The sequence below is a fragment of the Amia ocellicauda genome, chromosome 4 (genome assembly GCF_036373705.1).
Source record: "Amia ocellicauda isolate fAmiCal2 chromosome 4, fAmiCal2.hap1, whole genome shotgun sequence".
Lineage (NCBI taxonomy): Eukaryota > Metazoa > Chordata > Actinopteri > Amiiformes > Amiidae > Amia > Amia ocellicauda.
The window spans coordinates 16,104,103-16,129,982 of NC_089853.1; the positions used below are offsets into that span (position 1 = coordinate 16,104,103).

A 25,880-nucleotide genomic window follows, 5' to 3' on the forward strand; every position below is an offset into this window, starting at 1 on the left:
TCATGGCCATCAGCAATGTTGAGATGCAGGAAAACTAGAAATCGTGCTGGAGTGGGAATCCAATCTTTGGAGCACTGTGCACACAGTTTCAAACTTATACAACTTTTACAGCACAACCCAAAATGTGATCTGTAGGGGAATCTGAATGGAATCTATGTTCTTCAGGTCCCAATATATCTGCCCTACTATTTGATAAAAGAAAAAAAAAGAAAAAAATACCCCTCTTCCTTTGAAAGCCCTGCTAGGTCTTTACTTGAGGAAAAATAGCTCTGGTGTGAAGTGTCCAGTTGATAAACACCAGCCCTGCACAACCAGAGGTAGGAAACTGTAATTATAAGTTATATAAATTTCATCAGGGTCCCATTAAGCTTTATGAGGCTATTACAGGGAAGGAAAGAAGTAGGAAGAAAGAAAAAAAAAAACACTCATTAAATCTGAATGTTTTCATAATGGGCCAATTTTTTTTCCCCCGCCTGCCTCCAGTTTTCCTCATTGTCATGCAGCCAGGCCCGAGACTGCAGCCCCTCTCTGAAAGGGGAGTTTTTAATTTGCTTCGCCGCCCCTGCTTATTAAATCCTTGTTCGCACTTTATTTCTGGTCTTTTTTTATGACTTGTTTTTCTTGGTGGTTGTGGATGATATGTGTCTATTTATTTTTTATTTTGTACACAAGAACAGCACGGCTGTAATAACGTGACATGTTGTACCCATTTAAAACCTAGGTTGCAGACTGTCAGCTTGGCTAAGCAGGGAAGCCGTTATTCATTTCTGTACGAGCACACGGCGACGGGGTTAAGCTACACTGAGAGAATTCAGCCAAGGCTAGGTAGAAATAATGTTTGTGAATGCAACTAAATAAATGAATTGAGTTGCTCCTGACAAAACAAATACCTTTTGAATAAATCTATTTTGGCCACTTTGTAGGCTGACCCCGACTACATTAGCAGCTGTCTTTACATGAGCTGATAAGCCTGACGAGCTTCTTTTGATTGCTGTAATCGTGTACATATTATTTCAGACAAAACAGGAAAAATAACAACAACAACTAGCTTTGTTTACATTTGTCCTGCTTCAGTGAACAGCGATGGGCATGCAGGCTTGCAAAACAGAGTGGGCACAAGTGTGTGAATATAAAAAAATTACATTTCAACAAGAAAATAATCACTTAAGCGAGGGGGGGCAAAAATCCACATAGTATTTTCTGATTCAAAAATAGGGCTGTGGAGTCCCTCAACCACAAAAAGTGTATAAAATCAGGTGGTCCGCTGTAGTCTAGACAGCACTGGTTGTCCTAGACTGTGAACAGTGACCCTGTGCCTAACTGGGCACCTGTGAGCTCTGTATCTGCCCCCCACAGGATTATGTAGCCCCAACATTAACAATGGTCACTTCCAAATTGAGTGAGGATGTTAAAGATAAATGAAATGTGTGGGGGGGCGGCGGTGGAATTAATAAACACAGTAATACAAGCTTTTTAAACAGCGATGTGTGAAGCGACCGCTCGGAAAGCAGTGACCTGGGAGTCTTCTCCACGTAACTGTGTCCTTTTGTTTTGCCATTGATGGACAGGCCCCAGTCGTCGTTTCAAACGGGTGGTAGAGACAATTCAGGCCCAGCTGTTAAGCACACATGACCAGCCCTCAGTCCAACAGCTATCTGGTGAGTACTGGTGCCGCTCGCCCTCACTTTACAGTTCAACCGCCAGCATTCTCTGCATGACCCAAACCATGGCACCGCACTGCCACTGGGGGGCTGAGCGGGTGGGTTGGGGTATGCTCTCCGCACTCTCCAACACGCATCATGTGTCCCCAGCCTAGTGTTGTGTATTGGAGACACCCATTGGAAAAAAAAAAGACAACCGATCAAAAAACAAACAAAAAAGCATATTGCGCCCTTGCGTGTGCTTGTGTGTGTTCAAGTGACAACCAAATTTACTTCCTTTTCCAACTGCTTCTATTTTGCACTGAAGAAAGATAAAATAGAAAAAAAATAAGAAAAATATAGAAAATAAAGTAAGAAAAACAGGTTTAAATTGTGCTATTTGTGTTTGAGTCTAAGAAAAAAGAAAATGCGCACAAACACACATAGACACACCCTCATATGCACAAAACCACCTGCATACCCGTGCTGAGAAACTAAACAGATTTTTTTTTTTAATAAGAAGAAAAGTGAACTTTAGTACTTCTGCCTTGACTGTACGAGCCATGTCAGTGCTCCTTTCGCAGGCTCGGCTCGTCCACTTCCTGAAAAAGTGACATCACTGTTTGGCATCTGTGATTTTTGTGGTTTGTGGCCAAGCAGGTCAGGGATATGACTCCCAATAAAACCCTGAGGCTTGAGATTAATTTCCCTTCTCAAAAAGAACCATTAAAATATAAAATAGCAACACGGTGATCAAAAGTATTCCTCTGCTTGTCTTGACTTGCTGGAACCTGTGTCCCATTCAGCCCAGTTACTTCCTTACCCTGTGGTGGTCTGCCTAGCTGACCCCAGATAATATTTTGCTTCAGTCTAAAGTCAGCATTAAATGCTGAGGACTGTGACTAGTGCTTGCAGAAGATACTGTAGGACCCTATTCAGAAAGTTTATTTTGCTAAGCTTGCTTAAGCATTTTGGGAAACAAACGCAGACATCTGTAACTGACAATTCCTGGTTAACTTGGTTATCTCATCTCCAGATCTCAGACATTAGCAGAATAAGCAAGTCCTTTCTACATTTTGGCTGATCCCAATAACACTGGGAACAAAGACAAAGAAGATAAATAATACAATTCAAATTGATACATTTTAAATTAAATAAGCAAAACCACTATATTAATAGCTATATTATTTAGTTAGTTTACGAATAACTAAATTAAATTTAAGAAGTTACGGGGCATGTCCTTGTTCGTTTAGACCTGCTGTTGTGCTAGCGTTCCTTTGGTAAAGGATTCCTTATTTTCACCCTCTGGGTCAGTCAGTTTCCAAATCCTGCCCAGTTCCTGGTAAAAGCTCCATCTTCGGGAAAGGCTCATTATGGTGCAAACGCCCATGAAGTGAAAGCCCTGTGTCTATTTTGCATTCTTAAGGAGCAACTCATCCACAGACATGTTGACATATTTATATAATGTTATAATTTATATAAATTAGTTTTCTAGCAGCCAATACCATTGAAAGGGGTGGGTGGCGGGAAGGAGAGATCATAAGAATTATTGGATATTGTCCTTGTTATCCATTGTGTCAGGCTGTCGTGTCCGTATATAATGTTTAAAATTAAACCATGTTGGTTGCTCCTAAGAATATATATTGTATGTTAGCATTTCTCAGTCGTGGACTGTATGTTAGCTTTTCTTCCGAGCTCTTACCAGGAACTCGACAGAACAGGGCTGACCCGCCCATGTCAACCTTTCAGCGCCATCCCATCATGGTTGTCCTGTGGTGTTTCTTCTCCCCATTTCTCTCTCTCAAAGACACGATCCCATATCATCTTCCAATCAACTCATTACTAACTGTGCTGGATCCGAGGCTTAGATGAGATCTGTACTCATTTATGCTTGATCTGAAGGGTATTACTGACATAGAAAAAATCTAAATACCGGTTTAAATAGAGGTTTACCAGTTCCAAGGTGTACGTTTGTTTAGGCCTTATTCATACACATGGGGCCTGATTTTCCTTTTGGTGGAAGAAATACATGTTTATTAGAGTTACTGTAAATACTCACACAAATAGTTGCAATAACTGTCCATAAATTGCTGTTCTTACTCATTAGGAAATTATTACCCAGTATTGGAAAATCAAACCCATAATGTGTAAGCTTACTATGTAAATACCTTTTTCCAGTACCTTTGAGTTTCAACCTCGAGCGCAATTATTGTGGGGACAGTCTTACTGCAGTAAATGAGATAGTTGTATCCAATTATTCAGCGCATCAGCTAAAATAAATAACAATCTGTCAGTCATTTTCATTTTGCTATTGATGGAGGCATGTCTGATGAAGCAAATGACCTGGATTGTACAAATGCAACATCAAAATTGTTTGAACTTTTGTCAGGAGATATTGAAATGACTCAAAGCAATATTATGCGATCTACAAACATGAAATTTGGTATTGATAATACATCATATTAGAAGTACTGCAGTTATGGGTTTTGGTAATAATTGTGCCAGTGATAATGTGTGTTAATTGTGCCCTGGTTGATGAATAAATCAATCCGAAAAATTAGACATTGCTAGAATGAAGATCTAGAACAATGGGCTGGCCCACACTAAGCACTCTGTCAGGGAGGAAGCCACTGTGATGTTATATTGTACACACTCTCTAGAGACAATTACCAAATTTGAGCTAAAATACTGATGATTCCAATAATAATCTGAATAAATTATAGTGGTAATCATGCTCCTTTGTTTTGTATTTAATTCTGAGCAAAGTAACAAATGAATATATCAACGTAGAGCAAAAGCTCAGTTTTGATGTCCAATGGTTAAGAGAAAGACTGAAGTAAAATTTTAAAGCAAACAAGAAAAGGTATATGTAGCTTTCATATTGCAATACAGTAATAATGACTGATCTCATTGTCAGCCAACCAGCGATTGCATAGACTGTGCCTGTGTGTGCAAGAGCCTGCAGAGAGAGGTTTCCTGACAAACCAGGACGCTACGGGTTGCCTTCCACACACAGGCCCAGCCATATTGATTTTCGGCCTGTTGTATTATGTTGTTATGGTTTGGTGGATTATAACTGAAGTGCCTCGTTTAAAAGTGGAGTGCATTGATTTGAGGTCCCCTGCCGTCACCCCACATTGGGCTGACAGATTAACCAGAGGAGGTGTGGAATCAAGAGTTGACAGAGAAAATGGAGGCCCACCTCTGGAGCCCTGGGCCTCCTGATTTCCGATATGATTTTATGAGGCATGGTGAGTGGCAGCAGCTAAAATAAATCTATCATTTAAGTTCGGGGTGGGCAGGTGTTCCAATCCGTTAGTCTGCTCTGCTTTTTTGCCTCGGCTCAGGTTTCACAACCGAGGCAAGCCGTCTAAAGTCTCACCTGCATATGGTGGTTTGGGGTTCAGTATGGAAGGAAGATTGCCCCTTTTCAAAGGTTACTGTAGTGAAGTGTAGGCAACCAAATTGAAATCACAGTAAAGTATGGAGGAAGGTGCAGTAAACCGTGATACAAATTTCGGAAAACCACGGCAGAGCAAAGCGTGTGCAGGGAAATGTGATGGGAGGAGCCCCAGATGTCCAGGCCCCTTTCCTGTGGTCACCTTTCATAAGGGGCAGCGTCAAGTTGTACAGCTGTGTTAAATGCTAGAAAGAAAGTGATGGTTAAGCAGTAGAAAGTATGGTTAATAGGTCACTGCTTCTGGCTTTAACACTGTTATATCATCAAAATGGATGAAATCATTCGGACATGTATAAATCTACTCTTCGTTCAAGATATATATGCACATACACATATTGCTTTATACAGGACATCCTGATTTGAGTTGATCATGCAACAAAGATAGCACAAGGGTGGAAGACACTTGGCTCATTACAGAATATGTGTGGTACTCTTGGACACAAGATATATTCATCCTTAGCAAAGGTGATGTGTATGCAGGAAGATTGAAGCTTTTGTTTTAATTACTTTTTTCATTATTGTTTTATCCATCCTCATTTGAGATTTGTGCAGCATGAAAGCTTTTAAAATTTGGCCACCTAGACTGTCCTAACCCCACCGCCCCCCTCCCGCAGTTTTTGCTTTGAAGGGTGAAGATGATGTAACAAAACAGAGGGGTCGAGCCATGTGTGATGAAATCTCTGGTGGGAACATTGGAGAGAGTTGAATATAGTCTCACAGCTAGGAAGTGCAGTATGTCTGCTTCATGCTGTTTTCAGCTTGGACAAGACCCACTGTCCCCAGCTTTCAGAAGAAAATCTAGAGCAAGTATGAAGTAACTGATGATTTATCTAGAACTCAGGATACCAGTCAACCAAGACCACTAGAGACCTCCAGGCATGTTTCTTCAAGCTAGTCATTGAATAAAATTGGAAATTAATGAAATTGAAGTAGTCCCCTAAAGGCATGAACTATTAAGACCAACATCTGCAGTAGATGGCATGGCTTACTCAAAGCCCTGCCATATTGTATTTTTCACCTTGACAAGAAGGTGATACAACTGTAGCCAATACACCAAGCACAAAAGGGATCAGGCACAAACACAGCGACACCTAGTAGCTTGGCCTGGTGGATCCTGCAGGGTCTGAGGCCGACTGTCAGATAGCAGGCAGATATGTTTATCAGGGGCACGGAAAAGCTGTGGCAAAAGTGGACAATTCATTGGCACTATGATTGGGTGGTGCTCTTTCAATAGTACAGGGGGTTTGGTGGCTGAAGCCCACAAGGGGGGGGGCGTGACTGGACTGATCACTTTAGGCGTGTGGATGGAGAGGGTGCTTTTTGAAAAACAGAGTGATGTTTTAACACTTTCCCCCCCCTGTAATCCAGACACCACCCACTGTATGGAGCTGCTGACTGGCAAGCTTTCCAAATGTGGTAAGAGTCCTTCGACCTGTTTTAACCCAACCCCCCCCCTGCTCCCCAACACACAAACACTGCTTCTGTCCTCTACACAGTTCACTGTTGCCCACTCCATACCCCGCCGCCACACCCTCCCCACTCTTAGCCCAGCACTAGTGTGGGAATACAGTGCACTGTGACTTATAGGCAGGATAGACCTCTGATAGACACAGACAAGAAAGACACGGTTTCTTTGGACGAGTGGCGCAAAGGTAAAAGCCAACACTAATTATGTACAGTAGCAGACTGCCGTTCATCCCTGAAAAGCCTTGCTTCTCTTTGAAAAGTATGCTGCAATCAAAGTAGTTGTTTTATTAAAGACAACTGTTCGTCTGAATGTATTATTTTCAATATGCATCTTTATCAGAATATTGAAAATCTAGCCTCTGCCCCCCGACTCCCAAAAAAACCCCATACAAATTACTAAAGATTAGCTTCTTCTTTGGCTAATAATCGCTGTCTGTTTTTTCTTTAGCAATCTTAAAGGCTAAATGCCACAGAAAGTACTGACCTGATTGTTTGCTTGTGTCCTGATTTCTTCAGAACATTTATATCCCTGACTGCCCACTCAAACCAAGAGGAACGTTTTGCAGAGACTGTGCCATTCTGTGCACACGAGTATGTGATTCTGTATTTGTGAGAAATAACTGAATCAAATAAACTTCCTAATGCTGCCACCTTCGTCATATGAGTCTATCAGAATGTCTATGGTTATATTTAGCACTAGTCTCTATAAGTTGTGGCACTGTGTGTATGCATATATACCTTATGCACACATATATGAAAATATAAGCATATGTGTGGGTATACGCTCTATATATGTCTAGAATGCAATACATTGTAGATAAGTTGCTTTATGTTGGCATATATATCATATGCATATCTATATATCTATATGTATATATGCTGTGCTATTCCATGTGCGTGTCTGTGGATTGACTGTATTGCAAGAGGAAAAATAGTGTAGCATTGCGTTGATTTATGAAATTTTGTGAGTAAACATCAATTAGCTATGCGTACCTAATGGTTTTTCATTTATTTAGCTATTAATGTACTGTCCATTGTAATCTATACAAGATAATTACCCTGACATGCATGATGTGACTCAAAATCATCCCTTTGGCTACAAAGGGGAAGTGAGTGATAGTGGTTTCATACACACAAACTATTTGCTTTCTTTTTCATTCCATTGATACTCTCAAAAACAAGGGCCTGGTTTTTAAAAGTTAGTGCGATGTTTACAAATTAGTTAAGATCATTTTGGAGTTGATACCTGCTAATCATATATTACTCAGTTTTAGTTTTCTCTTGTATACTTGGTTCAGATCGTTTTCACTTTAATATTGTGAGCCCGTTTGCATTAAATGTGTGGTCACACTTTTGGCTAATTTCACTAAATGTACCGAATTGATTTTATAATCCTTGACTTTGTGTTACTTTAATTAGTATATAGACTGTCAGTCTTGCATTAGCAAAACCTTAATTGCATGGTTAGTTAAAGCCAATTTGCAGCTTGAGAGAGAAAGGACGGACAAAGATCGAATAGAGATGCTGACCTTTGGAGCTTTACAAACTTGTTGACGTCTGTGGATTTGGCTTGTAGATTAAAACCTGAAGCAGATGCACGACAGAAGACTTGACATCAACAAAGTCTTCTTTTTCTTGCTGTTAAGTAGATTGCGCTGCTTTTGCAGTTTGATAATTGCTTTCTAAAATAATCACAAGTGATGTGATGGTTGTTTAGTAGGGGCTGTTCTGTCAAAAAGGTGACCTTTGTACAATTCAATCATGTGTATGCCTTCTCTGAGATTGAATTTCCACTTACAAAATCCAAGTGCACAAAGTCCGTAGCCCCTGTACTGCTCTGGGATGGTCCTCTACATCAAAGACAGAATGTCTTTATTGAGGAGGAGTAACATTAATCTAGATCCTGTCACTACCCTTTTAATACAAAAAGCAATCGATTTCTAAAGTGCTGTACAAAGCACCACTACAAAAAGATGCAAAGATTGCCACTTTCTAACTGCCACTGTCAAGCCATGATTTAAAAAATCTCAGGGAGGTTTCAGCCCTGTTCACAAAAGCTTTCCCCACTTCTGTTTACAGTCACATTTCAGTTAATTGTCTAGGTCTTTGAGAGCTTGTGGGGCTGTAGTATTCAGAGCCTGGTTCTGCCAAGAAAGATGGAGCGTTTCCTTTATATACAGTATCTGAAACATCTGAAGTATTTTTTAGTGCCTTCGCTCTGTACGATGAAGGGACAGAGTGTATCTACAAGTGATTGGGGATTAGGACTTACATCCAGAGTTGACACCTTTAGTTTCCTCTACTCCTACATGATGTTTATTCTCTCCCTGACAAAGAGGGACTGTCCTCACTGTCATAGATGTACAGTGAACAAAGCACACTGGCAGCTATAGGGCATTCTTATGGTGAAGATTAAAGAACCATTTCTTAGCACACTGCGTCACTCAGGCTTTAGAGGAACTTTGACCAAAATGTTATGCATCATAAATATTCCATATGACCTGTTTAAATTACCTTTGTTGTTGTTAGTATTGTTGTTTCAAACAAAATCTTACTGTACCGACCTGACAAGCCCAAAATCTTGCTGTCCAGACTTGTCAGTGCAGATCTCCCCCTGGTTATCGGTGAAGCACATAGGCCAAAGGATTTATTTATATTGAAAAACAAATATTAATTAACGGAGAAAGACATCTGATGGGAGTTTGACACTTCCAGCACATTCGACTTTCAGTCAAGAAAATGAGATGGAGGAGCAAGTGAATTGTTGATCAAAGCCACATTACGTTATGCACAGAAAAACACAGACGTGAAGAAAGCAGGTTCTTCCATTTGTAATAAAGATCACAGGACCTGTCAGAGCTTCAAACAGTCAGTCATTAAACTTGTAAAGATCTGCAAGGAACAGATGGACCAAAAAAAAGTTGAATTAGTCACTTTCAATGTCAACACTGTCAAAGATCTAAGTTACTCGCGTTTTAGATCCTTATGCCGTGCAGGTCCGCTAAGTTCGAGTCTGCTTCCCCATTTAATTTGCTCCCTCTTCTAAGAAAATGGAGGAGAGCCTTGCCTGGACCCACAGTTAAGGTGCTTTCACACCGAATGCGACGCGGCAGTCACTGCAGACCCCCTTCACACCAGATGCACTGCAAACGCGCCAGGGCAGTATCAAAGCTGTATGACCTTTGATTTGCTAAGCAGTAAGCATTAAATTACATCAGGAAGGGAGAAGAGCCTGACATTATTTTACACAAAATAAATACATAGACCTACATAAATATTTTTAAACCCCACCTCCTCCAATACTACTATCATAATCCCCCGCACAATAACCTAAAATTACTCAATATAGCCAAGCTATTGTTTGTTAATAATAGTTATTTTTATACTTGTATATATGCAAGTTTTGTGTCATTTGCTGTGCATGGACAGAGAAGGCATCGGTGTGCATCATACATTAACATTAATATTATGCTATTTATTTTAATTGAGTTTTAATCTGCCCATTCACCATTTATTGAATATCACACAGTTTAATTTGATTGTAGCAGTGCGGTTGCACAATCCACAGAGCGAAATACAACCAGGAATGATTGAAGTTAAGGATGTCTACAATTTAATCACAGCTCTGTCTCTTTTTTAACGACACATTTGTGGGTACATAATACTTTTTTTCGGTATTATTTAAATGTATTGCTTACATTATAATATCAAGCAAACATTTCTTGAACTCTTATCAACCTGCTGCTCACATCACTTTTTGGACTATATTGGCTTATGCAAGTTGAAAGTTGAATGGTTTTTCATTTTATTGACAGTTATTGTATGAATATTAAATATGTTTATGTTTTTTTTATATCGCCACTGAGCCTTCTAATCTTCTCCAATTGGCTGATGGCTGTTTATGTCATGGCACGATTTATTTAAATTATTTATCTCCTGAGTGCCGGTCTTCTTTGCCGCTTCTTAACTCCGCCCCTCTGCTGCACCGTGCTCCTGTCTCCATTAAATACATTGGGATCTGCCATGCCACCCTGCCACACCGTGTCTGGTGTGAAAGCCCCTTTAGGAATAAAATTGCAAGGTGGAGATTCCGTTCTTAAATTCTTCATCTCCGTTTCCATTGATCTCCCTCCTCCCCTGCCTCATTTGTGCTGCAAGTGTTAGCTGGGCATACAAACGACAGCCCCAGGCTGAAGAGATTGGCAAGCCAGACGTGATTTTGCATAACAATAGCTGGCAGACAAAAGACTCAATTACAGCTTTTAAGTGGGGGTAATATGAATTTGCAAATTTACATACCTGGAGCACTAAATAGAATTGGAAGACAAGGGGGGTCAGAGGGTGGGGTTTGTAGGATTATGAACTAGCCTTCATCACGTAGGGGGTTTATTGGAATGGAGGAGGGGTCGTTTGATGTGTGGCATGTTCTCAGTAATCATGTGACCCGCTTACAATGCCTGAAGTGCTCACTTGTCATCTGGGAGCAGAAGTAAAAATTACTCTTTTCCAGAGTTCATTTCCACTAAATAATTATATTGCAGGAGCTGTGGATTTGTTACTTTCCCCCCTTATTCTTTTTCTTCTTCTATCTAAACTTGAAGCCATTAAAGCAGACACAGCACCAATTACCAGGAGGGTTACTCCTGAGTACTTTCCATGAAGTAATTATAGCTGACCGGTCCATAATCCACCTCCCCCTCCGTAATGCCAGACATTGAATCTTTTATTATGCGTTAGTGAAGACAGAAAATTAATTTCCTTTCCCCATTATTTCTCCTGTTTCGTGAGCCATCGGCCGAGGTTAGTGGTTCAGTGCCTCAAGCAAAAAAATATGTAAATAGATTAATAAAAGATACAGGGAAATGCCTCAGACCAATCGGTGTTCTCTGCATCTTTAGACAGTTGGAATCTTCAAAATAAACCTAGCATGTGAATGAGAAAAGACATTTCACATTATGAATTGCAAACAAAAGATAATGCCGGCACCTATGTAGTCAACATGAAGAACGATTCTGTATTCTCCTTATTAACCTTTTTTTGGAGGACTACAGTAGTCTCTTTGGGTGCATGTGTACCATCAGGTGGTTAAAGTGATTCTTCACTTCACAGTGGGAGCAGAAATAAATATACAGCTTTATACTGTGCACACAACAATCAAAAGAATGTACATCGAATTAATATTTGAAAACCACCTCAACATCAAGAACGTGGGACAGGGTGGCTGTAATGGGTCCTTATTGTCCATCAGAGTTTTGATGCATAATAAGGAATAATGGTCTATGGACTGAGACAGACTATTGAGCAAAAGTCCAAATTGGGAAGGTGAAACAAAAACACATAATTGCCTCCCACTTTGCACCCAGTTCTCAAAGATTTGCGCCCCTTCAATACACTGGCTAATATCGGTTTGCTTCTTACTCTTTTCAACCACATCCCCCTGTGTTTTAATTAAACACCCTGTCTGTTTTAAAGTTGCATTGTGTTTTTTTTCTGCCATTCTCTGCAACACAAAATACCTCCTAGTATCAAAAAATAAACAAAACCTCAGTGCGTTTGCTGTGTTTCTTCCTTGTCATTTTTCGAAGGTCCTGAAGCACACAGCTCCCCTAAATTATAATTTCAAACTCGTTTGAGTCCTAAGGCCCTCCTATCCTCCTTCCCTCCCTCCCTCCCTCAGAAACCTGTTCTTCCGCGCAGTAATTTATCAACATCAGAGGTGTCATGAAATTAAGCTACCGTTGCAGAATTCTTTATTTATAAGGTAGCAAATCCTATGCAGGGATAGGGATTTCTTCTCCATTATTCACAGCGTTAGATGTTCAGAAGCTTTTTTGGTCCCTTTAGATCTATATAACCTACTAAACAACTCCCCCCCCCCCCTGCCCAACACACACAATTACACACAAACACACACACACACACCCTCACAAACACTGTGCTTCCATGACGAAACTGGAATCAAGTTGTGTGGATGCCCAGTGTGGCTGCCTAGGTCTAATTTCCCAGATCTCTACAGTTATGTCTGACCGGGGTTGTGAGTGGGTGGAGTTTTTGTGTTTTGTGTGATGTGTTCTCTGGTGCTGTTGGTAGGCTGTGCTTTCGGTATTTTGCAGCCTGATGGAAGAATCCCTAATACTCACTTTTCTTTTTGCTGCACTGTAACAAAAAAAATACTGTACTGACACAATACCAAGAACAAGATGGAGGAGAATAAAATACAGCAGTGTCTAGAAGCTAAGCATGGGGCACCTTGAAGGGCAAGATGCAGATGCATATATAATGGAGCCAGATACATAAGAGTTGCAAATATTTCTATGACAACTGAACAATTCTGCTTGGTGTGAGGAGGCTGTTTTGTGTGTGGCAGACATCTGTAGAAGCTGACACAGCAGAGTTTGATTCAGCGTTGACAGATATAGCAGAGGAACCTCCCTGGGGCCTATGCACAGCAGCCCACTCTGATCCCAGTGAATCAAATGTTCTGTTCTTTTTAGTGGTGGCGCAGTACCGCTGCACTTTCGGTCAAAGCATATCTACACCCATTGTGCCCCCTTTGATTTTCCTGTTTGTGCAGCAGATGCTACAAGCCAAATCAGTGATCCTTGTTAGGGCCATCGTTGTATCCTCTCCAGGTCTGACCGCACAGCAGATGGTGTCCTAAACAGATCAGTTAACCATGTGTGGGTGTAGCACTTTTCCTTTTCACTGGGAATTCATGTCTCCCGAAAGCAGCTTGTTGTTCCAAACTAGCCTAGCCACCCAAGACAGCGATATAGAAAATGCTGTTATCCCTCGGCTCAAATCGAAAATGAAATGGGATGCGGTGGGGAATAAAAAATACAAATAAAAAAAAACTACTATTCCCTCTGGAACCCTTCACGGTAAGAATAGCTTTCCCCAAATTGCTTTCAGGAAAGTGGAGAGCAAGTTCAGCCGTGGCGCAGAACACTTTAGAAAATGACCCTGTATCTGTGTTCCTTAGACTCCTGTGGTGATAACAGGAATCACCCCAGCAAACAGTTGGGAAAAAACATTTATTTTCCCTCTTTTCAATAAAGGAGGAGACCGGTTACCTGGAACGTTGTGAGTCAAGGAGATCGTTAAAGTAGTAGACGGGCGGTCATTAAGATCGACAGACAGTGCACTCTGCCACAGAATGGCCTCGGCTGCTCTGAGGTCTGCATTGCAGGCATGAGTAGGAGGTTAGCATTGATTAAACTAGATTTTCTCCTGGTTTGCAAGGCTTTTGACTTTTGGCGTTTGATGCATCAGTTCACTGGTGAGGTGATTAATAGGACTGGAATTGTGATCCCCCAGACACAGCGAAGAGACGTGCAATTCCACAGTCCAGTCGTTTTACTGTAAACTTTACCCCCGGTGATACACAAAGCATACCAAAACCTGATCTGTAGTTTTACTATAGTTTTTAGTTTTTTGTACATTTACCTTAAGGTTTTACACTACAATATCTAAGTATAGTCTTTTTGCAGAAAGCCACGTTTTAATGTTTTTTGCATATTTCTTTTCCTGAACCACCTCATTATGCATCCATCACGTCGATGTTTGGAGAAAGAGATGCTAGTCAAACAGTTGATGCCACACTTAAACCTCTGTTTTGGGGGAATTTAAATAATAAACTGTTTCATAAACTGTCCTATGGAAGTACAGTTTACTACATAAGTATATTTGTAATGTACCAATTTTTCATAAGGGAATACAGTGCTTTAGCAGCAGCAACAAGCTCCATTGGTGCACTGCTTCAGTTTCAGTCCAGTCTTATCTGCGATTGCCACTAAGTGAGAGTCACTAGTGCAGGCCTGAAGCCAGCTTGTGATTAGTGGGAGATAATGGATCATCAGTCAGTGCAGCACAAATGCCAGAATGTCAGACATATGGTGGGAAGAATTAAGCATGTTAAAATGGAGAAATAATGGGGATTTGTATTTCTTTATTTATTTGTGTGTGTTTGTTTGTCTGTTTGTTTTTGTCGAATCTGTCATGGCCAGAGCTTCTGGGAGCTGGGGAAGTCAAGACGCACACAAAGCAATTTTATAATCAAACTCCGGAAAAGTCGTCCCCTGGCAGGGGTGGTTACGACACAAAGAGCTCCCATTAAGCTGCAGTTCGCTGCCTGCTAGAATGCCAACACGGCCATTACTGGCGGACCAGCTTGTAGTCCCATTCTTTAACAGTACTTGCTTGCTTGCTTTTATATATTTTTATATATATCAGTAAAACCATGACTTCTTCTGCCCTAAATCTCACAACTTACATGCCGATTTACTGATATTTCCATATTTCTTTATCCATGCATTTTTTATTTTATTTTTAACTATCCTGGTCGAAGATTTAAAGTGAGTATGATCTGACCTAACTCTGTAATATTCACGCAAGAACCTCTCTGACATGTGAGAGCTTTGAATTTCGCTTTGTTAAGATACATCTCTTGTCTGTACTGATGAATGGATATGTTTGTATTTCGTGATCAATTCTCTGATAATGATCTCCACAAAACTGTTTCGGAGAGTCAACGGAGAGAGGCACCATTATTCCATAAAGCGCTCACTTGGCTGCAGGAAAAAGAGTCATTTGAAAAAGTGACGGCAGCCTATTTAAACCAGAATAGAAATCACCTTAATGGGAAACATTTCTATTTCTTAAGTTTTCCTCTCAGCCGTGAATTTTCTTCCCATAAAGGCCTCGTGTTGACAACGTAATAGTCGATCCAGTAGGCAGCAAGTTAATCATCTCTCTCCCCTGCCTTTATAGTTATCATTACTGCGACGTCCACACAAGCAGGGGTCTAAATTAGAGATGGATGCTCCTGGCAGATAATGCAGCAAGCCGTGGGTTTTCATTTTCCCGCGTTGAAATCTAAAGGCCGAAGTGCTCAGTTGGATTTCAACAGCAACCAGTTTCAAACCCCACGGACGCAGAAGGGCTTTAAAAATCGTTTCAGAGAAAGACATTATCCAACACGGTCGGACGCATCGGAGAGAGAGTCATCCCAGTCTGAGAGTTTGTGTGGTATGTTTTGAAAGAAGCCAGGAGGATTGTAGCTGGATTAGTCGACTGCCGTGAAGAGCACAAGGCCTGAAATAGGGATTTCTTTTTCCGCTCTTCAGTTTCAAGGCTTTATTCTAATTGCCGTCATGTGGGCCATCTACAATCACCTGTTATTTGAATAATTCGGCTGTACATTGGGCACATTTAACTTTTTGACCAGAGCGTCATTCGTATTACCTCATTCCCACAGCCACCTTCCGACAATCTGGGAAAATTACTAATGAGGTGACAGTGGAAGAAGGAAGTGAAAAGCTGAAAAACCTTGCTGAAGAAGTCACAAGCTGATTTGCTCCACTATAACTTTCTGCACTTCCTTTTCTGAATTGTATCATTAGTGTCACAAGGAAGAGCACGCTGGACTTGGAAAAGGAGGAAATTAATGTGCTATTTTCTTTCTTTAAAAACAAAAACATAACTGGGATCTTGAATAATTTCAACTATTTAGACCAGATTCTCTCTACAGGTTTGCTGATAAACACTTATCTCGTTTCAATTAATGAAATGCAAGTTAAAGTGCAGAAGATAGTAAAGATGATTGGGTGATTGGGTTCTCTGTTTCAACAACCCAAGACCCAGTTATGGAAGGGCTTGTGGATTTGAAGGTGGCAGACTGGTAGCATAGCTTATTTCTACGGCAAACCTTTGGCCTTGCTTCTTGCCCCAGCTTGCCTCTCGTGCAAGAAGCAGGAGATGGTGAGGAGCTGCAGAGGGAAAATGTCCAAGACTTTTCCACTGGGCAAGTCCCCCAAGTCAGGCCTAGATTGACAGCCTCCCTCAGCCGGCGAGAGGTGAGCAAGTGGGCACCATGGCTGCGGTGGTTTTGTGACAGCTGCGGCGCGCTGACATACTCCTGGGGCTCGACCCGGCATAAGCACACATCTGTCTGTTCGATGTTGGAGTACTAAACCCAGACAAGCTTATGTATTTTTTATTTGTATTTATTTTTTGGAGGGGAAGGGGGGCTGTGGAAAACATCTGCGCATCAATTATTGCTTTGCCACCCAAGGAAACTTGCGATGCAGTTTCAGATTTCCAGGCCACATCCACTGCATGCTAATGCCCTTGTTAGTACATTCCTGATGTGACTCTGGGCTAGAGCTTGAGATCTTTTACCAGAGGTCCTAATTTGTGGAAGATGAACAAGATCCTTTATCCCAATATATAAATGGTTACCAGCTGTATACGCTAGTGGTTAACCTGCAGTGGTTGTATCCCACCCCATTGTGTCCCATGTTCTAGGGACACAGAACTCTGTTGAATGAAAAAGTAGAGTCACCCTTTAGCCCTTTGAAACAGCTTGGCTTCCGATAGGCTTTACCTTATGTTTGTGAACACAGTTGACCGAGACACTGTTTTACAGCACCACCTTGCATGGAATTATTCCAATCCAGATTTGGGGATCTTCTCGTCGGAAGCAAGGCTAGCTCTCTGAGCCTTACGTCTGTCCTTATGAGACCGAGCTGTGCAAATTGCAAGTCAAGCATTACAGTGTGAAAACTGTCCTCAAGGAATTATTATAATCAAGAAGACAACTGGCAGCTACATATTAAACAGCAGTGTGGTGAATTCACAAGGCAGTGTGGGAAATCTCACTGCTTCCCATGCTGTACCTGCTATGTGAATGGATTATAGAAATGCACTTTGTTTGTATTTTTCCTTTTTTTTTTTTTTTTTTTTAATCTACGGCATACATATATTTTTTATATTTTTCTCATTGCTGCAGTTTTGGCAACTCTTGTTGCTAGGTACTCCAGCATTAAGAATTCTGTGATGGGGTGTAAGAGACCATACATCACAGGGGCGCTGCTATTTTGAGATGCTTTCAGTGATTTAGCATGATCTGGGGTAGAGTATCCCAAAGCGACTGGTGGAAACGGCCTCTTTAAGAGCAGAGCAAGGCTTGTTAATCATCGCAGTGCTGTGAGCAAGTCATGTACGTGTGAATTTCGCCGTTTCCGAGTTGTGTGTCGTACAAGCAAAGTGATCTGATAAACGTGGCAAGGAATATATTAGGAGGCGCACAATTAGCTACTGCAAGCCGTCCAAACATTTCTGCCTGGGCTTTGTTTATTCCTTACTCTTGTAGGGGAGAGCAGTGGAGCGTGGGAGTTGATGCTGACTGACTGGTTTTACAAGGTTTAAGTGATTAATTTATACAGTGTGATGTACGATCTCTTTCAAGAGGCCAGCTTTTCCTTGGTGTCTTTCCGGTTGCACTGCAAAAAAAGAAAAAAAAGAAAATGGAGAGGTGGTTAGAAGAAGCCTGATTGCTGAAACACTGATTTAATCTGTTCTCAGCCAGAGACAGTAAGGAGCATTTAAGAGTTCCTTTCACTGAACAGTTGGTGACAGTCAAAAATGCTTAGTTGCCTTGGCTTCGATTTTGTGAGCTGACAATGGAATTAACATAATCGACAGTATAGGCATGACTGGCAACACTTACAACATAACTCTACACTGGACTAGACTGGAGCTTAGGCCAGACCCTGAGATTAGATTGACAATTAATGCTTTTACAGGAAGCATTGCGTGTGGTTTCCAGATAACAACATTTATTTTTGTGAGTGCTCGTACTTTACCAGCTGGTTTTTGGTAGAATTACTGGTTTTATAATTGCAAACCGTGTTGTTGATAATTAAGTGACATCTTTGTTGCATTTTTTTAATGAATTGTATTTCAGGAATATAGGAAATTCCCATTGCATAAGGACTTAGAAGTGCTGTAATCTTTAATCAAGGTCCACTGCTTGTCAGCAAAGTCTTGGCAGTGAACAGAAGAGTTGCAACAAGCTGTTTAAATCACCTTCTTTAAGGACAGCTATTTTGATATTCATGGGTTCCATTCTCTTGTCTTATCTTTACCACCTATGTACAGGTAGGGCAATTCCACAGTGGCTGATGTTATTTAGAGACAGTTCAAGGTGATTCATTCTCTAGTGGCTATAAGATGTATTGTTTTTAATGCCTCATCTTCATACAGAAAAATAACTGCTAAAAGCCATATGTCTTGTTGCCACATGTGACTTATTGACCTTCAGTTGTTGAATTATCCTCTGAGCGCTTCCGTATAGCCTTCTCCTTCACAGTTAAATGCAAGCCAATGAAATTGCTACATGTTACATCTCCAAGCCTAGCCCTGCCGATCTGCATTCCTGCAGGTTTTCAGGTTGTTTTTAATCAATGACTAAAGATAGTGTTTATCTGGAATAGTTAAGTCGATAAATGGTTCAGTCGAGTAATTGAGAGGTGGGTTGGAATTTCAACCAGATCGCCAGGACCAAAATTTGAGTTCCTTCAAAGGGGTAAAATCGGGGGTTCCGTAGAAACAAGGGTGTCAATCAGCCGATACATTTTGCATTCACTTGCAAAGAGAATTAAAAATACGCCAGTTATAAACGGAACACAGAATGACAGAATAACTTGTTCTGTGTTCTTGTAATAAAGGATACGTCCCCAGCTTAGATAGACTGTAGCTTTCTTGGAGATGCTCGTGACCCAGTCACTGGGAGTTTTTTTGCATTTTAAAGGGCTGTTTTGGGCTGCCGCACCCCCTCATCCTTATTCGTATTTCATAGGCAATCTTGTCCCTGTAATGGGTGTTTACAGTCAGGGTCGTCGTGCACTTTATTTTCACTCAGAGACGCAGCGCTCCTGTTCCATTTGCCAAAGTAATGAGCGGCTTTTGCGTGATTGTAGTCATTTCCCGTTCAGTAGCTTTTAGCCTATGCGAGGGGAACAGAAATAAACATGCACACACACACGCTACACATACATATATCTATATAAACTAAAATAGGTGGTTCATGGTGTTTTTTTCCCTCAAAAACCACTTTGTCCTCATTGACAGCCGATTGTGACAGTGGGGGCTGTCATGCCAAATTTATCGGGATTGAACCGATGAAGGATACTCGGGGAAACTAGATGAAACTATTAGTTATAAAGTGAGCCATCGCTTGTGGAAAGATTGCCGTACAGAGGGGGAATTTGTTTTATTTCCACTCTGTCTAAATCCATTCCACCTTTGTAGAAGCCATTTACGCCATTCTGACAGACGGCCTTTGGAATTACAGCGTTCTGGGCTTTTGCTGCAGTTGTTGCTTTTTTATGTAGCACCAGGCCCAAGCAATGGAGACGTTATTTAAAAGCTTATGCTTGGCATTTGAAGGAGGTGATGGTAGTTTTCAGAGCGAGTCTTTGGACAGATACAGACTTGAAACCTGTTTTGACCTTGGTTGGACATCAGATGACCAAGACAATGTTCCAATAAAAGGTGCTACAATCCTAGTCCTGGAGGTCCACACAGGTTAGAAGGGCCATGAATTCACCCACACCAAAAGAACTGCGCAAACTTGTTACACTGCCCTAATGAATATAATAATCAGTTGAATCAGACAGTGAATGTCTCGGGTGAAATGAGGACCAAAATGATGTAGCACTGATCCTTGAATACCAAAGCATATCAGCAAAGGTAAAGGCAAGCACGTTGTTGTCTGGTACAGTATTTCCCGAAATCGTTGCATCCCCAAGGTCAAGATGACTTGAAAACTTGAAAATATGAAGTGTTACACTAGATGATTAAAGTGCTGTACACGCCTCGAATGATAAATGGGCAGGAACCAGCGTGTGCAGGGGCAGATTTCTCCACGTTTGCCACCATAACCTTTTGTGAAACAAAACGCAGGCTTGCCGAATTAACATTAATCTGAGGGTATTTACATATCAGATTCAATTATGGTGTCAGCAGCAAATGCACAAGAGGGTTAGATGCACAGAAACCGTTAGGAGCACAGGTTTATTATTGCATTAAGCCTTACAGTGTCGGTTTCTCTCGGGGATCTCCAGTGGCGTCTCGGGTTTCTTAGATTAGCAAGAACTTGCATTTGTCTCTGAGTAGCTGTGCAGGGGTGTCAATGGGATACTATCCGTGGTTTGAGTGGGGAATTCAGGAGGAGTGAAACAGGAGCTTTCAGAAATTAAGCAGTAAACATTTGCATTGTGTTTTATAAAATAAATAAATAAATAAATAAATAAATCTGCTGCTTACCCAAGGGACAATTGCTGTGTTGGTGCTTAGTTCTGAAATTTGCAAGGTAATGATTCTTTTAGGCCCGATTATCCTATTATCTGGATGAATATCGCATGTAAATTACAGGGTTAAGATGAAAGGTGTGTTTTGGAAGATTACTAAAGACGTTTTGAAGGTTCAACTTGCATAATGTACTTGTGATGTCACAGTAACTTTGTATCTGATTGAATAACCACTGTTTTACTAGAAATCCATGGAAATCAGATGCAATATATTCTATATAAAAAATATACGTATAGTAAGTTACCTTATTATGATTTTTTTATTTTGTTTTTATATTATATATTTTACACATCTTGCTTGCCGGGCAACTTTGTCACATTAGTTTCTATTTTGTGAAGGTTAACTTTCATAATCAGATTTATTTTATCTAAGAAATAAACAATTAGTAAATAAATGAACAGACTGAACACAGTACTGGTCAGATGTAGATTACAAAGCAATGTCCTTCAACTATAATGGCTTAATAGCAAGAGACATCATTGCCATTTTGGCAGCAGAGATGGCAAATTAAACATCTAACAATTCAGAAGATGTATTTATTTATTTATTTTGCACATGTGTTAATATGTGACATGATTTAGTATTCAAACCTTGTTGGGAAAAAACTGACAGTGTGAATACTTGGATAAGCCTTTGAATGTTCTGGCCTGGCTTTGAATAAGTGACTAGCAAGCCCTGGTGAACTGAGTGTTAAACCTTTGCAACCCTGACTATAAAGGTTCAATACCGTAAGGCAGTATTACGGTGCGATTAGGAACAGCGATTGGTCACATAATTCAGCAGTGCTTTAAGGTAAATGTTTCTTAAATTCTACATCTTAAGCTGAGAATAACTGTTACTTTCAGACACTTTTTTTACACAAACTGAAGTTAGTAGGATACATGGGACCAGTCAGATGACTAGCTGTACCGAATAGCATTCTTGATAAGGGACTGTGGATGATAGATAAAAGGATGAAAATACCAATTTAAAGACAGAAAAAAAAACTATATATTGAAAATAATAATAAAAATACTTGGGATGTGTTTATTTTTTTGTTTTTGTGAAAGATTCTTGAATTGTTGAGGTTCTTTGTTTCAGCATCAGTTGACTTAAGGATTTTACAGGTGTGTACATCTCTTAATGTTTAAGTGCCACTTTAAGCTCCATGTCCAAGTGGGGAGTGTGGAGACAGATGCTAAACCTGTGAACAGTACAGGTTTTTTGTACACTGTAGATGTTCAGAAGTGGTTGAAGCCTGGCAGTAAATTTAAGCTTGGGGAGGACTCCATGCCTGTTAACTGGAAGAGAGGATATATCCTTAGGGTAACTGGTTTAGCTTCAAGAGACAGTCATTGTGTTGTAGTCTATATAGAAGAAAACCCTCAACTGTACAGAGCCTGCACATGCTGTGTTTGGCACCAGCAACAAGAAGATCTTGGCATTGATTTAATCAGTTCTTATTCCATGGCTGCAGTAGAATAGGACTGGTATATCAAAGCTTGTTGATAGTGGTCCTTTTACTATATCATCCCACAGCACTGGAGCAGTAGCGTAGGTTTAGTTTCAGAGGTGGTGGGGCATGCATTTCAAGTCTTTGAATCTGGCCATACATTATTGGAGAGGACAATTTAACATTCTCTCAGCCCTTCCCCTCCTCAACCTACACCTCTACTGTGGAGTATCAGAAATGTTAGTTAGGAAAAAGATTTAGTTTTCCTTTTTACAATTTACTTTTTGAAGAAGGTATTCTCTATTACCACTGTAGCTAGTCACAGATTTTTATTTTGGCAAGATTTGTAGTTCTGTAATGGTGCTCAGTATTAGCAACTTGACTCCAGCTGTGTTTGTAGTAGATTCTAAAACTTAATGGTGTAAAAGTCTCTAACTAAGCCTTACAAGCTTCAATGTGTCATTTAATAAACCCTACACAAAGTTAACTTTCTTTTCTTTCTTAACTTTCTTTTTCAACCACAACTACGTCCCCTCGAAAAGGGAATGGGGAGCCCAGGGATATCTTTGGTTACTCGGCACTAAAAAGGCACGAAAAACATGAGTACAGGCAATCAAGATTGAATGACTGGGCAGAGAGCAAAGCAGAGGAGGTCTGTACTGGAATACTTACTGGAAGACAGAGAGGGAGAGTGGGAGGAAGTGAGATTCCTGGTAGGAATTTGGTCATAGCTGCTGCGGTTTAAATACTAAGCTAACACTTAATGTGTCTAATTCTGTTGAATTACCAACCTGATTCTGAACACCCATTGTTTTTTGCAGCCCAGCGCATTTCGTTTATTTAGTCTCTTGCGATTTAAGCAACTTTGATGCCAATGAAGTTGTTTAATTATCCACCTGACTGCTGTGGAACTATCTGTATGCAAATCTATTGGGCGACCTGCTGTACAACATCTAGACATAATCAAGCTAACAAAGTGGTCTGTTAAGACTGATCAATTATAGAAATGGGAAGTTATTTTTACTTTTTAGTAATATTAACAAAGATAAATGCCAATTCTGTTTGGAAGAACAAAATTGTGTATCACAACTTTCTGCACACCCAGAGCTTTACCAAGTAAGACCAACTGTCACCTGGTTTTGCCCTGAAATTTAAATTTGGAAACTGCATTTGAAGCTCAAAATGCAGACCCAAAGTCTACAATACAGACCCAAAGTCAACCTTTTAAACTATTGTTATGCATTTTGGAATATTTTATTATAAAAAAAAAATATATATATATACATATATATATACAGCCGCGAGAAAGAAATGTATGACTGACTTGCCCCTTGTCTGGAGGCATGCTTGCATTTGGAGGGCTGTGTTTGGTGTATCATAAGGCTTAGCTTTTGCAGGGCCTCAGTCCATTTCTTTCTTCGCTTCCATTGCAACAGCTTGGGCTCCAGATCACTCTAAAGACTTCTCAGCCCGGTTGACAAGGTGGCCTCCTGGGTTTCTTCTCTCTCTATTTAGAGAACAGCAGTCAAGTGTCTAAAGAGGATATAGCTGCATTTTGCAAAAATCCTTTTGGTACCTACAGTACAATTCTCGCCTGTGTAGTTGTGCTTTGATAAATAACATAATGAAGAGAAAGAAATGCAGACTAACTGGAAGGCTCTTAGGTTTCATCCACCCAAACATTTCCAGCACTCTTTCATTCTCTCCATCTAATTCCACCAAACCAGATGTATTGGAGACTACAAAGCCACACCAAATTCTGATCCTACCCACAATTCGGTCTCCTCAAAAGGCCAAACTGTCACCATAAAGTATTACAATCCTGTACTGTCTTCTAGACATAGATATTGATGTATTTAATACATTCATTGGGCCATGTCAAAACTGTAGAAAGATTAATATTTTAACACACTATATATTATATCCATTATGTGGAACATGGAAGCTCATTGCATTAGCTTTGACATGATTGTCTGATTCTAATTTCACATCACAGAAGCCAGTCAACATCTGTTGTTTGTTTGTGAGTTGAGGCAGCCAATGCCTAATAGGAATGATGGGCAGCAGGGATGAGGAGGCGTTACTCTGCGAGCCCTTATTCGAGCTAAAGAGTCCCATCTTTATGGTGACATGTTGGCACTAACCTGATCTAAGTAACTGATGTCTGTATTAACACCCCGCTTCTGCACCCAAGATAACTCAACCGCAGCACCAACCACACACAAAGACAAAAACAAATCATATACCCTTATCTGGTTCACTGTGTGGCTCTGAGTCTCTGCTCCGCTTTCTCTCTCTCTCTCTCTCTCTCTCTCTCTCTCTCTCTCTCTCACCACTTCTCTTCTCGTGAACCCCATTGTTCATTTGTTTGTTTGTTCTCTCTCTCTCTCTCTTTTCTTTTTGTTTTTGTTTTGTTTTTGTTTGTGTACCTAGGCAGCCCATTGAGTAACTTCTTTGACGTAATTAAACAACTTTTTTCAGACGAGAAGAACGGGCAAGTGACCCACCCGCCTGGTACGCCCACCAAGCATGGCGCAAACAGCAAGAGACATGAGCCCGATGCTAATGACTTTGGTTCTAGAGGAGACTCTAAGTACCCATCAGGGAAAGACAAGTCAAAGATGGTGACTTCTATTGGGACACAGGAGCAACCTTAAAAAAAAAAAAAAATATATATATATATATATATATATATATATATATATATATCTCAAACAATAATACAGTGTTTAGAGAAGCTATTCGCTTGTGCTTATAGGATGTAAATATAAGACTACTTCGGAACATGTCTATAGACACATTTTTGTATGAAGGAATGACTGTATATATATATATAATTGAGTCGAATATTTTAAAAGTAGCACACACAGACACACATTCCTTTTAACCCTCCAACCCACAAGAGAAACAAAAAAAAAAGCATTTTGACCCCAGTATTTTTCATTCTTGTTTTTTTTTTTTCCTTCTTCTCCTCTCCTGTTATGATGACTTGACTTGTTTTCACTCTACTGCCAGGAACTGTCCAGAAAACTTGTTAAATTCCAACTCCAGCTCTCCCTGTGTGCCGCGGATATTTGTTGACCAAGGGCGCTTTTTCAAGGCAAGAAAAGCAAGTATCTAAGGAAAAGCTCCCGCAAGCTGCCCCATCACCCCCCCACCCCCCCCCCATCTTCAACCCTGCCAAAAATAAAGAAAGAAATAAAACAGGACCACCACCCATCCACCCCCACCCCCCCATCCCTTGACCAACACCTAAACACTGGTCTGTCGGAACATGGGATTCCCAGACAAACTAAACGAAGAACTGGAAAAGCCTTAAGACAACTTGTGTCCGCCGCGCGCACACACACAAACTCTGGGATATAACAAATAAAAGATATAGAAAAATGGAGGATGGTGGGTTTTAACGTGCTGACATGGACAACTGCTGGATTGTACTGTTTCCTTTTTAAACTGTAGACTTTTCTTCGTGAATGACTGGGTTTCAACACTTTAGCGGACTTGAATGCTGTTGCTGCAGAGAACTGGAGAACCTGAAAACTGAAATACACACACGCAAAAGGGGTCCGGTAGGGTGTGGGGAGGGGGGGTGGGGGCGGATCCGCAATGAATGATCTACGCTGTTGTACAAATTGAATATGTTTCTTATGTAAAAAAAAAAAAGAAAAGAAAAAAAAAAAGTCTAGTAGTGACACTATGTTTAGTTGTAGGGCCAGGTTTGAACATT

The 25,880-nt window shown here is 40.6% G+C and overlaps 1 protein-coding gene across 1 annotated transcript in view; it reads left to right on the forward strand.

Annotated features, from left to right (window-relative positions):
- Positions 1 to 24,810, forward strand: part of brsk2b (BR serine/threonine kinase 2b) — a 285,057-nt gene extending 260,247 nt beyond the window's left edge. Inside the window, exons 19-20 of the mRNA XM_066701102.1 lie at positions 1,569 to 1,658; positions 24,587 to 24,810. Coding sequence (XP_066557199.1) covers positions 1,569 to 1,658; positions 24,587 to 24,810 — 314 coding nt within the window. The remainder of the gene's footprint in view (positions 1 to 1,568; positions 1,659 to 24,586) is intronic.
- Positions 24,811 to 25,880: the final 1,070 nt, after the last annotated feature.